Genomic DNA, 12,367 nt, shown 5'->3' on the forward strand with positions numbered 1-12,367 from the left:
TTACACAGGTACCACCTCTGCTGCATCCTATTGCCCAGCAGAATAGCTGGCTTTAATGAGCCTGGGTGTAATGAATGTGTTCAATCACTTCATTCTTCACAAGACCTCGGGTGCACACCATCTGCTCCCACCAACACGGCTGCTCTTGGATTTTATCCATTTATTCCAGTATTTCCTCTTCTGGCACACACTCTCACATTCCCTACCTGCTCTCTGTTACCTAGCCTCTTTCACCTAAATAACCTCTCAGATCCTGCCAGCTAACATTAAACCAAACAAAACCTTGCCTGTTTGGGAAGACACATCATTGCTTTTCCCACAGGAACTGCCACATTTAACAGCAGTCTTCCAGCCAGGATGCACCCACATGATCTTTGTCTGGACGGCAAACCCAGCCATTAGAGTTAAAGAAGGTAGAAGGATATCCCGTGATGCTTGTGAGCAGCTTTCTAATCAACAAAAAATCTCAACCAAGGACTATATAGAGAAGGGCTTCTTCTTTCTCATAGATTTACCCCACTTATTACAGAAGAACAAATCATTGAAGACAGCAGCAGTTCAAGGTTTTGCCTTGGCACCAAATGCCACTTGCAGATGCAAAATGATCCATAAAACCACTCCTCGATGAGAATAAAAAAAACTGTAAATTGCACATCATTTACAAAACCATCCTCTTGTTATAGCCCTGGGAACAGTGCTAAGTACCTTCTAGACTGTGCAGGCTCTGCTTAGTAGGAAGTCAGGATGAGTTTCCAACTCTAATCTCCCCACTTCTGACACTGCAAAACTCAGCATGACTCAGTGAGTCAGAATGGATGCCTACATATTAGCACTTAAGTGTGACTGATGGGGGTTTTAAAAAGCATTAAAAAAAAAAAAAAAGAAAAGAAAACTTTATGGTCAACAACTACTTCAAAGAAAACATATTATCTTAACCCAAACAAGCTGCCTCTCCCTAAAATCAGTGTTCCCTGTAGCAGAAAAAGGGGAACTTATACCACAAACCTCTGTGCCTGGTTCCTATAACAGGTAGAATGGTAGGGCTTTTTAAACAGAAACTATTAAACTACATTTTTGCAGAATGATAAAAGACATACCAGCCAACTACTTCAATCAGTGTTGCAGGGTTTTCCCCTATCAGAACATCTGCATTTCCGTTTTATTTTTAATTAAAAAAAACAAAAACACATCACGTTAATTCATTTTTTTTCTTAAGTTCTGGTAAATTTTAGTAATAATATTTGGACAGTGGGTGGGTTTTGAGAACAGGCACTCTAATCGTAGAGCAGAATGCCACTGTAATTAGTGCCATATAAACAAGAGGGGGAGGGCAAGAAGGAAGAAGAAAAACAGCCCCTGATCCCACAGGCCTTATTATCCAAATATTCCTGAAGCCAATTACAGGCTTGTTTGCCAGTAATATTCTCCTCACAGTACAAATATACCTGGAAGTAATCTAAAATAGTGGAAAACAACAAGAACATTAAAAAAAAAACATGCTTTAGTCACACATTACAATCAAAATTATTCCCAAAACAACTATAATAATATGATAAATTTCACTTAAATAATAGGGTAAAGAACTACCCAGCAAAAAGAAGAGGGTTTTTTCTATACTTCTTTGGAAAATGACGTGACTAATACTAAAGTCACACAAATTAACTAACAGGGCTTTAAAATCTTCTTAAATATGCCTTATTTGAAATTAAATACCCTCTTCTTCCTCTCTGGTGCTAAATCTTACAAGAAATCTCTTACTTTCACCACTCAATTCACATCCAAGGCCACAGTCTGCCTCAAAACGAAGCAGTGCTACAGTACTGAACATTTTTGTTTTGCACATCTGGTAAACAGTAAGTGAGGAAAACCACCCTTGGCATATCATCATTTTGATGCAGAATAACCCATGTAATATTCATTTATAAAAGTCATTATGACTTTCAGGCGTTGCCCAGGTATGAGGATACTTCAGCTCAGTTTCAACTTGACATTTTCCTGCTTGATAAAGACAGGCTTCTGAAGACAACAGTTCCTCAGCTCTTGTAAATAAAAATAAAATAAAACGACAGGATTACCCTACCTCTGTTTATTTTGCTGCCAGAACTATGATGCAACTACAGTGCATTACTCAAATTACTAATCCACAGGTGGAAGAGACCACAAGTCCAGCTCTTCCCTGTGGAAGCTGGATGGCACCAGCCTTTTCACACCCTGACCAAGCTCCTCAAAATTTGGGAGGATTTTGCCAGGGTGGCCTCTGTTGGTGTCCTCTTCTGGGGCTCTGCTGCTCCAGAGGTAGGAGCGGTGGAGAGAGCCTCTTAGTTCCTATCTAGAAGTGTTTGCTCTCAAGAACCGATATATAAATACCACAGAGACATTTCACCTTCAGGTTTTTTTTTTTCATCAAATCAACTCTTGAAGGGAAAAAAAACAAACAAAAAAACCACAAACAAAAAATAACCAAAAAACAAACAAAAAAACCCCACTAAAAACCCCAAAACAAAACCACAAAATAACAGAACAGGAATTACACGTGTCGCATGTCCTTTACAGATCTGCCAGCACAGATGCCTACATGGTAGTGGGGGGGGCCCTTTTGGGGAAGTTGCTGACATTACCGATCTGACCCGGCAGACCGCAGGCAGACGCCAAAGGGGCTGCGCGTCCCCTCCCGCTCAGCCCGGTCCCTCTGTGTCAGGGCACAGAACAAACAGAACGTCGCCTCTCCCTAACACGCAAAACACCTGGAAAAGAGGGACAAACGCGACCGCTGAGCACCGGCACCACCAGCAGCTTCTCTGAAGAAAAGAACACGGACACAAAGCAGCCCCGGACACCGCCGTCCACGCCGCCGCGCTGCCGTGCGGAGCACAGCCCGGTTCCAGCGGCGTTTTGGCGCCGGCAAACGCGCTGCTCCACGCCCGCCCGAACCGCTCTTAGCTCCGAACCCTCAGTGCTCAGGCCGGGAGGGGAAAGGGTGCCGGGACACCGGCCCGCCGCGCAGCCCCTAACTTTCTGCTCGGGGGAAGAACCTGCCCCTCTCCCGCAGTACCGAGGCAGCGGGTCCCCTGTCACCCAACACCCCGCCACACACCCAAACCCCGCAACTTCGGGGCGAACCGGTCGCCCCCCGACCCACCTGGTGCAACGTGTCCGGGGGCAGCTGAGAGGCCCGGAACAGCTCGCCCACGCTGCTGCCCCCGGCGGCCGCCTCGGGGGGTGGGCAGCACCGCGAGAAGAGCTCGGAGTAGCGCTGCTGCTCGCTCTCGCTCAGCGGCAGTACCAGACCCCCGGTGCCGGTACCGGTGCCGGCGGAAGCTGCGGTGGTGGCGGCTGCAGACCCCCCCGCCGGCCCCTGCTCCATAGCGGGGCGGCGCAGGCAGAGCCGCGGCGGGGCAGCGGGTGCCTGGCCGCCGGGGATGGGGGGAGCAGGGGGGCTGAAGGGGGAGGAGAGCGGAGGTGTGGCGGGGGGCGGTGCCGCGCTGCGGAGGGGAAGGTGCAGTCCCCGCCCCTCGCCCGGTGCGGCCACAGCCGCGCTGGCTCCGCAGTGCCGCGGCAGCCGCCACCGCCACCTCCCCCTACCTCCTCCTCCCTCCGGCACGGCCCCGCCTCTACACACCCATCCACCCACCCATCCGCCGCTCTTCTCAGAACCACACAGCGCAATGTCCAGACCCCGACGACCCCGGTTTCCCCCCGGTGGAGGAATCCCCTCACGGTCACCCCGTAGGCCCATGTTCGTCCTAGCCTGACGTCTTTGCGTCTTTTTTCTTTTATTTTTCCTTTACTTTTCCTTTTTTTTTTTTTTTTTTTTTTTTTTTTTAAGTTGGCTTAGTTTTTATTCTGAAGTGCCGCGTGTGTCGCCGTCCGCGGGATTTGGCCGCTGCGTTGGGGCAGAGCATCACCGTGCCAAGGGGCAGAACCAAGGGGCCCTGCGCTGCGGCCGCTGGCTGGGTTCCGAGAGGGGTTCTGACATCGCTGCTTTGGCGACTGCGCTCACAAAGCTCATCAGAAGTCGTTTTTCTACCCAGACGGGGTGGGCCCTCATCAGTAGCATTCCCAAAAGTTCCTCTTCATTGCTCCTCTGCCAGCAGCAAACGCTGAAAATGTTGCCCTTACAAGTCGACCAACTCCTTGAAACTCAAGGGAGGTCATGACCTAAAGTGGAAGGGCTGGGTACACCCCAGTGAAGAGAGTATTGGTGGGTCTCACGCTGCTTTTCAGGACCTTTCTTCTTCAGGGCATTTCAAGAAATAGGGCAAGCAACCTGAAGGTGATGCTTGTGGACATTGATGACCAGCAGAAGAGCAAACAGCTCTACTGAGACACCACCTGGCCCAGGAGAAACCAGATGACCCACTATCCATTTGCAATGCTGCATCATTAGCCACACTGGCTAGCATTGCCACGTTTCTAAAAACAGAACATTCAGGAAGCCAATATAATTTATTTTTTATCTGCTTGTTTACTATTAATTCTGGCAAAATACAAAAGGCAATTGTAATATTCTTACATAAATGTTTTTACAGGAAAGTGTTAGGTTAGGTTTACACTTCAGTTAAGTTTGCTATCATTTTAATTTATGGTCTGTAAAGGCAAAAAAGTAATTTGCTAGCTCATCACCTGTGTCCTTGTTAACCAAGGCCTGTTATCTCTTTTTAAAATCTTTTCAAAACTTTTTCGTCCTCTCCATGCCATGCTTCCTTCTCACCTACACAAAACATGCAAATCTTTAATTCCTCTAAGCCAAAATCAAGATATCTGCCTAACTTTTCAACATGTGGAACGCTGAACTGGTTAATAGTACATTTACTGGCAGATGAATCCTTTAGGATCATCAAGTTCAGACAGAATGAATGGTTTAGGTTGGAGGGGAACTTAGAGTTCATGTGTTTCTAACCTTCCTGCATGGGCAAGGCCACCCTTCACTAGACCAGGCTGCTCATAGCCCATCCAACCTGGCATCACTGTTGCCAGGATGGTGGCAGCCAAAACTTCTACAAGTTATGTTTAAGGATGGAATGTTATGGAGAAATCTTTGTTCCTTTAGGGATAGTGTGCTGTCATGGTCTTCTTTCATTTTGAAGTGCATTGTTTGGAAGGCGGGCAGGTATATTGCAGAAACTGAAAAAAGTGGCAAAGACCTGAAGTAGCTCAGTAAAATGCTGTGAGTCCTCTTAAGAAGACTCTGCAGAGCAGAGAGTGAGTGACCCCAAAACTGCTAGGTTCTTCACCTGGAGAGTCCTAAAATGTCATTTGACCTTACCTATATCTTCAGTCAGGTGGAAGATATTTGACAGAGGACATGGTACCAGCCATGTGAGGATGACTCAGGGCTTTACCCAAGTATTGCCATATTTAACTATATGAAAATAAAGCAGTATCTTCAAACTACCTTATGGAGGAACAGCTGTCTTGCAGCTGAACTTAAGCAAGAAAAATGTTATGCTGGCAAGCAAAGGAAAATACTGTTGACAATTTATATTAATTGTGCCTTTTCCAATGCCTGAAGATGCTCACTGATAACTGACCAGCTTAGTATTTGCAATGCTAATGTCTCATCATAACAAATACTCCCTCTCCAACACCCCAGCAGACAGTTTGACCTTTACTGATGTGTCAGCCCAGCTTTTTAAGTATTTCTAAGGTGGATTGTGGCAGGAAGAAACACCCACTGTCCCAGAACACAATAGTTTGTCTTACTAGCCACACCTTTTACTGCAAACAAACACAGATGTGTTTTTTTTTCCTTTACTGGCTGTTGTTTTTTTTTTCCTTTAGACAATTTTCTCTTCTTCCTTGACCTGTAACACTTGCATTCCTCTCTCCATATGTCTCACTGTCATCAGAAATGACAGAGTGGCTATGTTCAAAAGCAGTCTACCCTGGTATTGTATTCTCCAACCTTCACTGAAGAAGTTGAACCTCCACAGGCTGAGGAAGGCAGAGGACCCCATCCCTCTCATCTCAGCAAAAGGCATGAGGTGTGAGCTGATCACACCTGACAGGGGAATACAGGGACTGTTCAGGTGTCTGCCTGCCACCTCTGGATTACAGCCATCCTTTAGCACTTAGCAGTGCCTACCACACTGACTTACTCTGCCAAACCCAATACTTACAGGGAGTAAGTAATCCACCTTGGGTGCCAGAGCCACCTTCAGTATAATCCAGTGTGCCTCAGTTTCCTCACTGTGCAATGGCATTGGTGGTCCTTGCATGCTTTAAAGTTCTTGTGAGGGTACAATAGTTCAGGCTGAGAAGCACTTCATGGTACCAGAAGCCACAGGAATATCATAGGAAGAGGATTTCAACCTTCCTGTTTATGGGGAAGTTGTGATGTCATGACAGGTTATAAAACATTTCTATAACTGAGAAACACTACGTACCAACAAATCAAAGCAATTCAAGTATTTATTGTTTGCTGGAAAAAAAATAACATCAGTAAAGTAAACTGGTTTGAAATCTGACTTATCAAATTTTGGTTTAGATCTGTGTGTGGTCCTCCTTTCCTCCTCCTCTCCCCACCCAAATAATAATGCAATGACTTAGTCTAAACCAAGCCAGCAACAGCCCTGCAAACAATTGTGTGATTATGTGTGGAAGGGAAACCAAAGTTATAGTAAAAAAAACCCAACAACTACTTCCAAAGATATGCTAGTAGGAATAGTAGTACTTTATATGATAGTTATATTTTTCTTCAGGATGAAATCATCAGTATAAATTGTAATGTAGAATAAGACATATACTATATAATCATCAGTAACAAATTCCCTCCCAGTATTCTAGTATTTCACGGATCCTGGGAACTGTTTTTATATAAGTGGTACAGCCAGGGACTAGTCACTCAAATTTTATATTATTTCACTTGCCTTAGGATTCAGATCATGTCAAATGTGTCCTGGTCCAAAGACATGAGACCTGACCAGCAGCTGCTTCCTGTTGATGATGACAACACCTCACATATCACTGTGTGAAGCTTCGGAAACACAGGCAGATGGTTGGATGGAAAAACATAATTTAGCTTTTACCAAATAAGGTTGAGTGAATCTCACTTTTTATTCCCAGTAACAAATATTTTTCTTTACTCTTTCTGCAAAATGAAAGAAGACTTTGATGACAAGCAATTGGTAGGGCAGGTTTCTCAGCCACAGCAGCAGACAAGCTGTAGTTTAATTTATTGATGCAGGTGCAAATACTCTTTTTATTCTTTGCACTGTTTCTTGCATGATGTTCCATCTCTAAGAAAACCATCAGAAATGGTTAATTAACTGTAAAATGTGGTTGTCTATTTTCCACTTTGTTAATACCTCTAATACTTAAAAAACACCCAAGGAAAAGTAGCTGTTTCATAGCTCTGGCCTGTTCATTGTTTTAAAAATTTAGATAGAATCACAGGTGAAAACTGCCTTCTCTGAGCAGATTGTGGAAGATGCAGTTCATGTCACTTTTTTCTGTAAGCAGATGAGTACATAATAGAGAATAACAGTTGGTGTCATAAAAATATTTGACAAATACCCACTTATTTATTATTTGTGTGGGAAGGGAAGGAGGACCACACACAGATTGAAGCTATACTCTCATAAGTACAAACTTAAATCTGGTTTACGTAACTGACATTACTTTTTCTAGCAAACAATAAATACTTAAAATGTTTTAATTTACTGGTATGTAGAGTTTTTTAGTTACAGGAAAGTTTTCTAACTTACAGTGATATCACAACTATTTATGTTTAGAAAAATCTTTTACAAAGTCTTTTTCCAAAGATTTAAGCAAGTGGTATGACCTTCAGTGGTGTAAGTTTAAGCCCATCCACACATCTTTGGAAGAGCATGACCTAAAAGAGAATATAGATTTTCAGCTAACTTTCCAGGAAAGTATGGTTTCATTTCCGTTCATTTCCATGAGGGCCCCTGGCAGTTTATTTACTTTAAAATAATGGCTTCTCACAAAATTTTAAAAAAATACAGTATTATACATGTGTATTTGTTATTTTTTCCTTTTAGTTTTAAAATATTATCTTCTTAGTTTCATGTTCTGTAGATGCAAAAGGTCATTCCTCTAACATTTGTGCTTTAACTTTGGAATTTCACAAAGCCTTTAGCAACTATTCAAACACCCTGTTTCAACCAGAATATACCCAACCTTACCAAATCCCAGGGCTACAGCTCCTAGAGGTCATATCATCAGGACACTTGAAAGCCTGAGCCAAGAAATGCTGCCAGAGTAAGATCTACATGATCCTGGAAGTCACAGCCAGGAAAAATAAAAACAAAATAAAAAACAGATCTGTAATTGTCCTCTCCCACAGACATAAGTTAAAAGACTGATCTTGCAGTATATCCTGAAAGTTAAATGTATTCTTATGAACAAGGAATAAAATATATGTCAGGCACAAGGGGTTATTACAAGAACATAGATTACAATTAAATAAAATTTCTTAGTGTTTCTTAGTTCTTAGTGGCAGCTAATATTCCATGGCTTGTTTCTTTAAAAAAAACTCTTACTGGCAGCCACACTCTTAAGTGAAAAATAATCACAGAAAGGCACAGAGGCATTAATCATTACAACAAAGCCGTTAATGCAAAGCAAAATAAATCGTTTCTCATTTGAAGAAATAACAATTAAGTAAAAAATCCCAGCATGTTCACTCTTCTGTGTGTCCTTCAACTAACTTGTCTCTCAAAAAATTTACCTTCAGACTCAGAAAACAGTTCTAATAAGTGTTTCATTATGAGTGTTTCATCATTCATCTACTGACCAAAAAGGGCATTCAATGCTGCTTCTGCAGTATCATGCTTCGTGTGCAGTTTTGACCTAAATAAGGTTCCTTTAAGGCAAGTAGCATGCCCTTATGCCTTTTCCTAGTTACATTTTAACACAGCAAACAGTCCACATTGTCCCCTAATGAACTCATGAACTCAATGTAAACCACAAACAAATCAGCTACAATAAGCAGTGGTTTCTGCTGTTAGCACAGGCAGTAAAGATATGCCAGCAGTAAATTCTGTTTACAACTCGTTTTCTCCAGCCACAACGATGTCATTGCAATTGCAAGTGTCACTGCAGGCATTTTCTGCAGAAGCATGCAGTGTGCCATAAAGCTTGCAACCTTCTGGTGACAAAGCTTTTCAGCCAGCATCAGCCTGAGAAGGGCTGTGCTTTCACTGCATCACTCATTATGCAAAAGCTGCTGTAACTTCAGCCTGGCCTGCAATGTGATAGCAACCTCCAGCTCTCACATCTCCCCTGCAAAGTTGGAGAAATACACAGCTGGCTCATATTCCCCAGCAGCCAGAGTTGCACCTCCCTTGTCTGCAGCACCCTGCCATGGCCTCTCTGCCTCTTGTTAACCTCTCTCCGAAGACAGGATTTGTCTGGAGCACACAGTAAGGCAGCAGGGATGGGATGGGATGGGATGGGATGGGATGGGATGGGATGGGATGGGATGGGATGGGATGGGATGGGATGGGTGGCACAGCTCCATGATGTGCCAGCCACAGTCTGGTGGCACAGCCACTACACTGTCATAGAATCAGAGAATAGCTTGGGTTTGAAGGGACATTAAAATTTGTCTAGTTCCCACTAGACCAGGTTGCTCCAAGCCCCATCCAAACCTCATAGTGAAGAATTTCTTCCTAATACCTAATAAAAATCTGCCCTCTTTCACTCTGAAACTATTACTCCTTGCCCTATTCCTAAGGGCATGTGTACCTAAGGCCATGTCTTACCTAAGGGCATTCCTAAGAATGGCCTGCTTAACAGTACCTCTCCATGTGGAACATTTTTTCCCTCCTCCCACCTTTCTAAAGTGACAGCAGATACTTGGGATATCACTTTTAAAGAAAAGAAACCTAAGACACCTGAGTTTCCCAGCAGTGCAGACGAAGGTCTTCTCATATTCTCATACAGGCCATCTCTAGCAGGAACAGCCTCTGACTGTCAGAGCCCCTGAAGCCACAAACAGAGGACTGCATAGGAAAAATCCCAATGTCACAGCTAGCCCAAATATCATGAGCTTGTATATGGTCAGCAGTCTGCAGGGGAAGGGACCGTGGGGGTAATTTATTGCCCTCCCCTCATGTAGAAGGCAGATCTGCAGAGCTGAACACCAGAGAACCCACACAGATTAGAGAGCTGGACATGGGCCACAATAAAGGCAGAGCACAAGATGGTTTACACCATATCCCCAGAACTGTACTTCCCTTGGAGCTTCTTGCATCATAGATCAAGATGCTCTTCCCAAAGCCCCCTTCAAGCTTCGTTTCCAGCTTGCAGATTCCAGGAGGGAACAGGGCTGCCTGACCCCCTCCTCACAGGGTACTGCCAACTTGCTTCCTCAATCACTCATCTTTGCTACAGCAGCTTCACCAAAGTTGTTCTTCATTTACAGCAGTGTGAGGAAAGAGATGGCTTAGATTGCAACTCAGGGGGAAGTTTAAGTTAGATATTAGAAAGAATTTATTTACCGAGAGAGTGATCAAGCATTAGAATGGGCTGCCCAGGGCAGTAGTGGATTCTCCATCCCTGGAGATATTTAAAAAGAGACTGGATGTGGCACTCAGTGCCATGGTCTAGCAACGGTGGTTCGAGGGTTGGACTCGATGATCTCTGAGATCCCTTCCAACCCAGCCAATTCTATGATTCTATGATTCAATGTGCTTAAAGTCCTTTATAGGTTTGTTGTTGAGGTATATAAAGCCAGGATTTAAAATAGGCATGTGATAAAGTCTAAAATAAAGATTAGTACGTACATATGTACATTTTATTATTTATTATTTTATTATTGTACATTTACTGAGCCAACATCGTGTTGATAACTAAAGAAAATCTCACCATTTTAGTTACCGGTATGCTTATTGCTATTATTGACTGGCAAGAGCTAAATATTTTCAGAATGCTATTTGCTTTTCCATTTATATATGTTTTCCATTTTCTCCCCTGGTGTAAAAATGCCAGGCAGTTGACAACTGACATATTATTAACCTGTACGGAGATTAGATACTGAATCTCATTATGGGGGAGAAGGAAGATGTGTGTAAGGAAGATAAATTAGAGTCTTGTGACTGAGGAGTATATCTTATTGAGACTCAAAAAAATCTGGTACTGCTCCTACCTTTGTTACATTTGCCATGTAATCCTGCAGACATTCTTTGTTAGTAACACAAAGAAACTATTTTCTAATCGTACAGCTTGTGAGATACAGGCAATTTTTGTTCAGATGCTCTGAAAGGGTGATGGGGAGCAAATAAACTCAGTGTAGGACTTGTTATCAGGAGATTATTCCTGACTGACTTTGGAGCAAATTCAGGTGTGATGACAGGGACTAATATGAAGTAAGTTGTTGAAATGCAATATTTGATTATACTTGGCTTTGCAATTATTTCATTTTTCTATGCAAACAGCCAGGCTCCACAATTAAATTTAAAGATCCCATGCAGGAGCCAGACCTGTGCTAGCTGGGTCAAGGAGTCCCTACCACTACCTGGTTTCTGCTGCTCCTCCTTTTTTCCTCACTGGAGAAGGACAGCATTACTGAGACAAGTCACCTGCTACTCAGGGTTTTTCAACCTTAAAGTCTCTCTCTCTTATTCCCTCTTTCTTTCTGGGAGGGAAGTGGGAATAACAGGGAGCATCTGTCACTGCCCAGCCACTCTCCAAACCATGACAGATTTACTGGCACGCAACATGGAGGGCCTTAACCCAGCTAGCACTTCAACCAGACAAACCCCAACAGAGCTTTCTTGGGAGCCATTTTATACTGGGCAGCAATGGAAGAAGCTTGCAATGGGGCTTCTCATGGAGAAGCAGAGGAACACAACACTTACAAGAAGAGATGTAGATGGAGGAATGATTAGTGACAAAGTAAAAAGGAGAGATCAGGTTTTAGAAGCATCTTTCAAATATAAGAAGGAAAGAGTACCTCCCATGTTGCCCTTGGCCTGTTTCATTTCCCTCTTCCGAGTGATCGCACTCCTCCCTGTCCTGGGTGTGGGTGACTTGGGACCTTTCCTATCATATCTCTCATACTCCTTATCAGTGATTTACCACTGTGTTCCTGACCTTCCCATGCTGAAGAAAGGGAGAAATTAAAGAAAGAAAATGAAGATGGGAGAGGAGAGGAGAGGAGAGGAGAGGAGAGGAGAGGAGAGGAGAGGAGAGGAGAGAGAGGAAGGAGAGAGAGGAGAGGAGAGGAAGGAGGAGAGGAGAGGAGAGGAGAGGAGAGGAGAGGAGAGGAGAGGAGAGGAGAGGAGAGGAGAGGAGAGGAGAGAGAGGGAGGAGAGGAGAGGAGAGGAGAGAGAGGAGAGGAGAGGAGAGGAGAGGAGGAGGAGGAGAGGAGAGGAGAGGAGAGGAGCAGGAGAGGAGAGGA

General features: G+C 43.9%; 1 protein-coding gene across 4 annotated transcripts in view; it reads right to left on the reverse strand.

Annotated features, from left to right (window-relative positions):
* REPS2 (RALBP1 associated Eps domain containing 2) overlaps nt 1-3,409 on the reverse strand; it is a 99,034-nt gene extending 95,625 nt beyond the window's left edge. For all 4 annotated transcript variants that reach the window (XM_030462076.1, XM_030462059.1, XM_030462067.1 and 1 more), the window contains exon 1: nt 3,140-3,409. In XM_030462076.1, the coding sequence (XP_030317936.1) occupies nt 3,140-3,364 (225 nt within the window). In that variant the 5' untranslated portion in view covers nt 3,365-3,409. The remainder of the gene's footprint in view (nt 1-3,139) is intronic.
* Nucleotides 3,410-12,367: the final 8,958 nt, after the last annotated feature.

The sequence above is a fragment of the Calypte anna genome, chromosome 1 (genome assembly GCF_003957555.1).
Source record: "Calypte anna isolate BGI_N300 chromosome 1, bCalAnn1_v1.p, whole genome shotgun sequence".
NCBI lineage: Eukaryota > Metazoa > Chordata > Aves > Apodiformes > Trochilidae > Calypte > Calypte anna.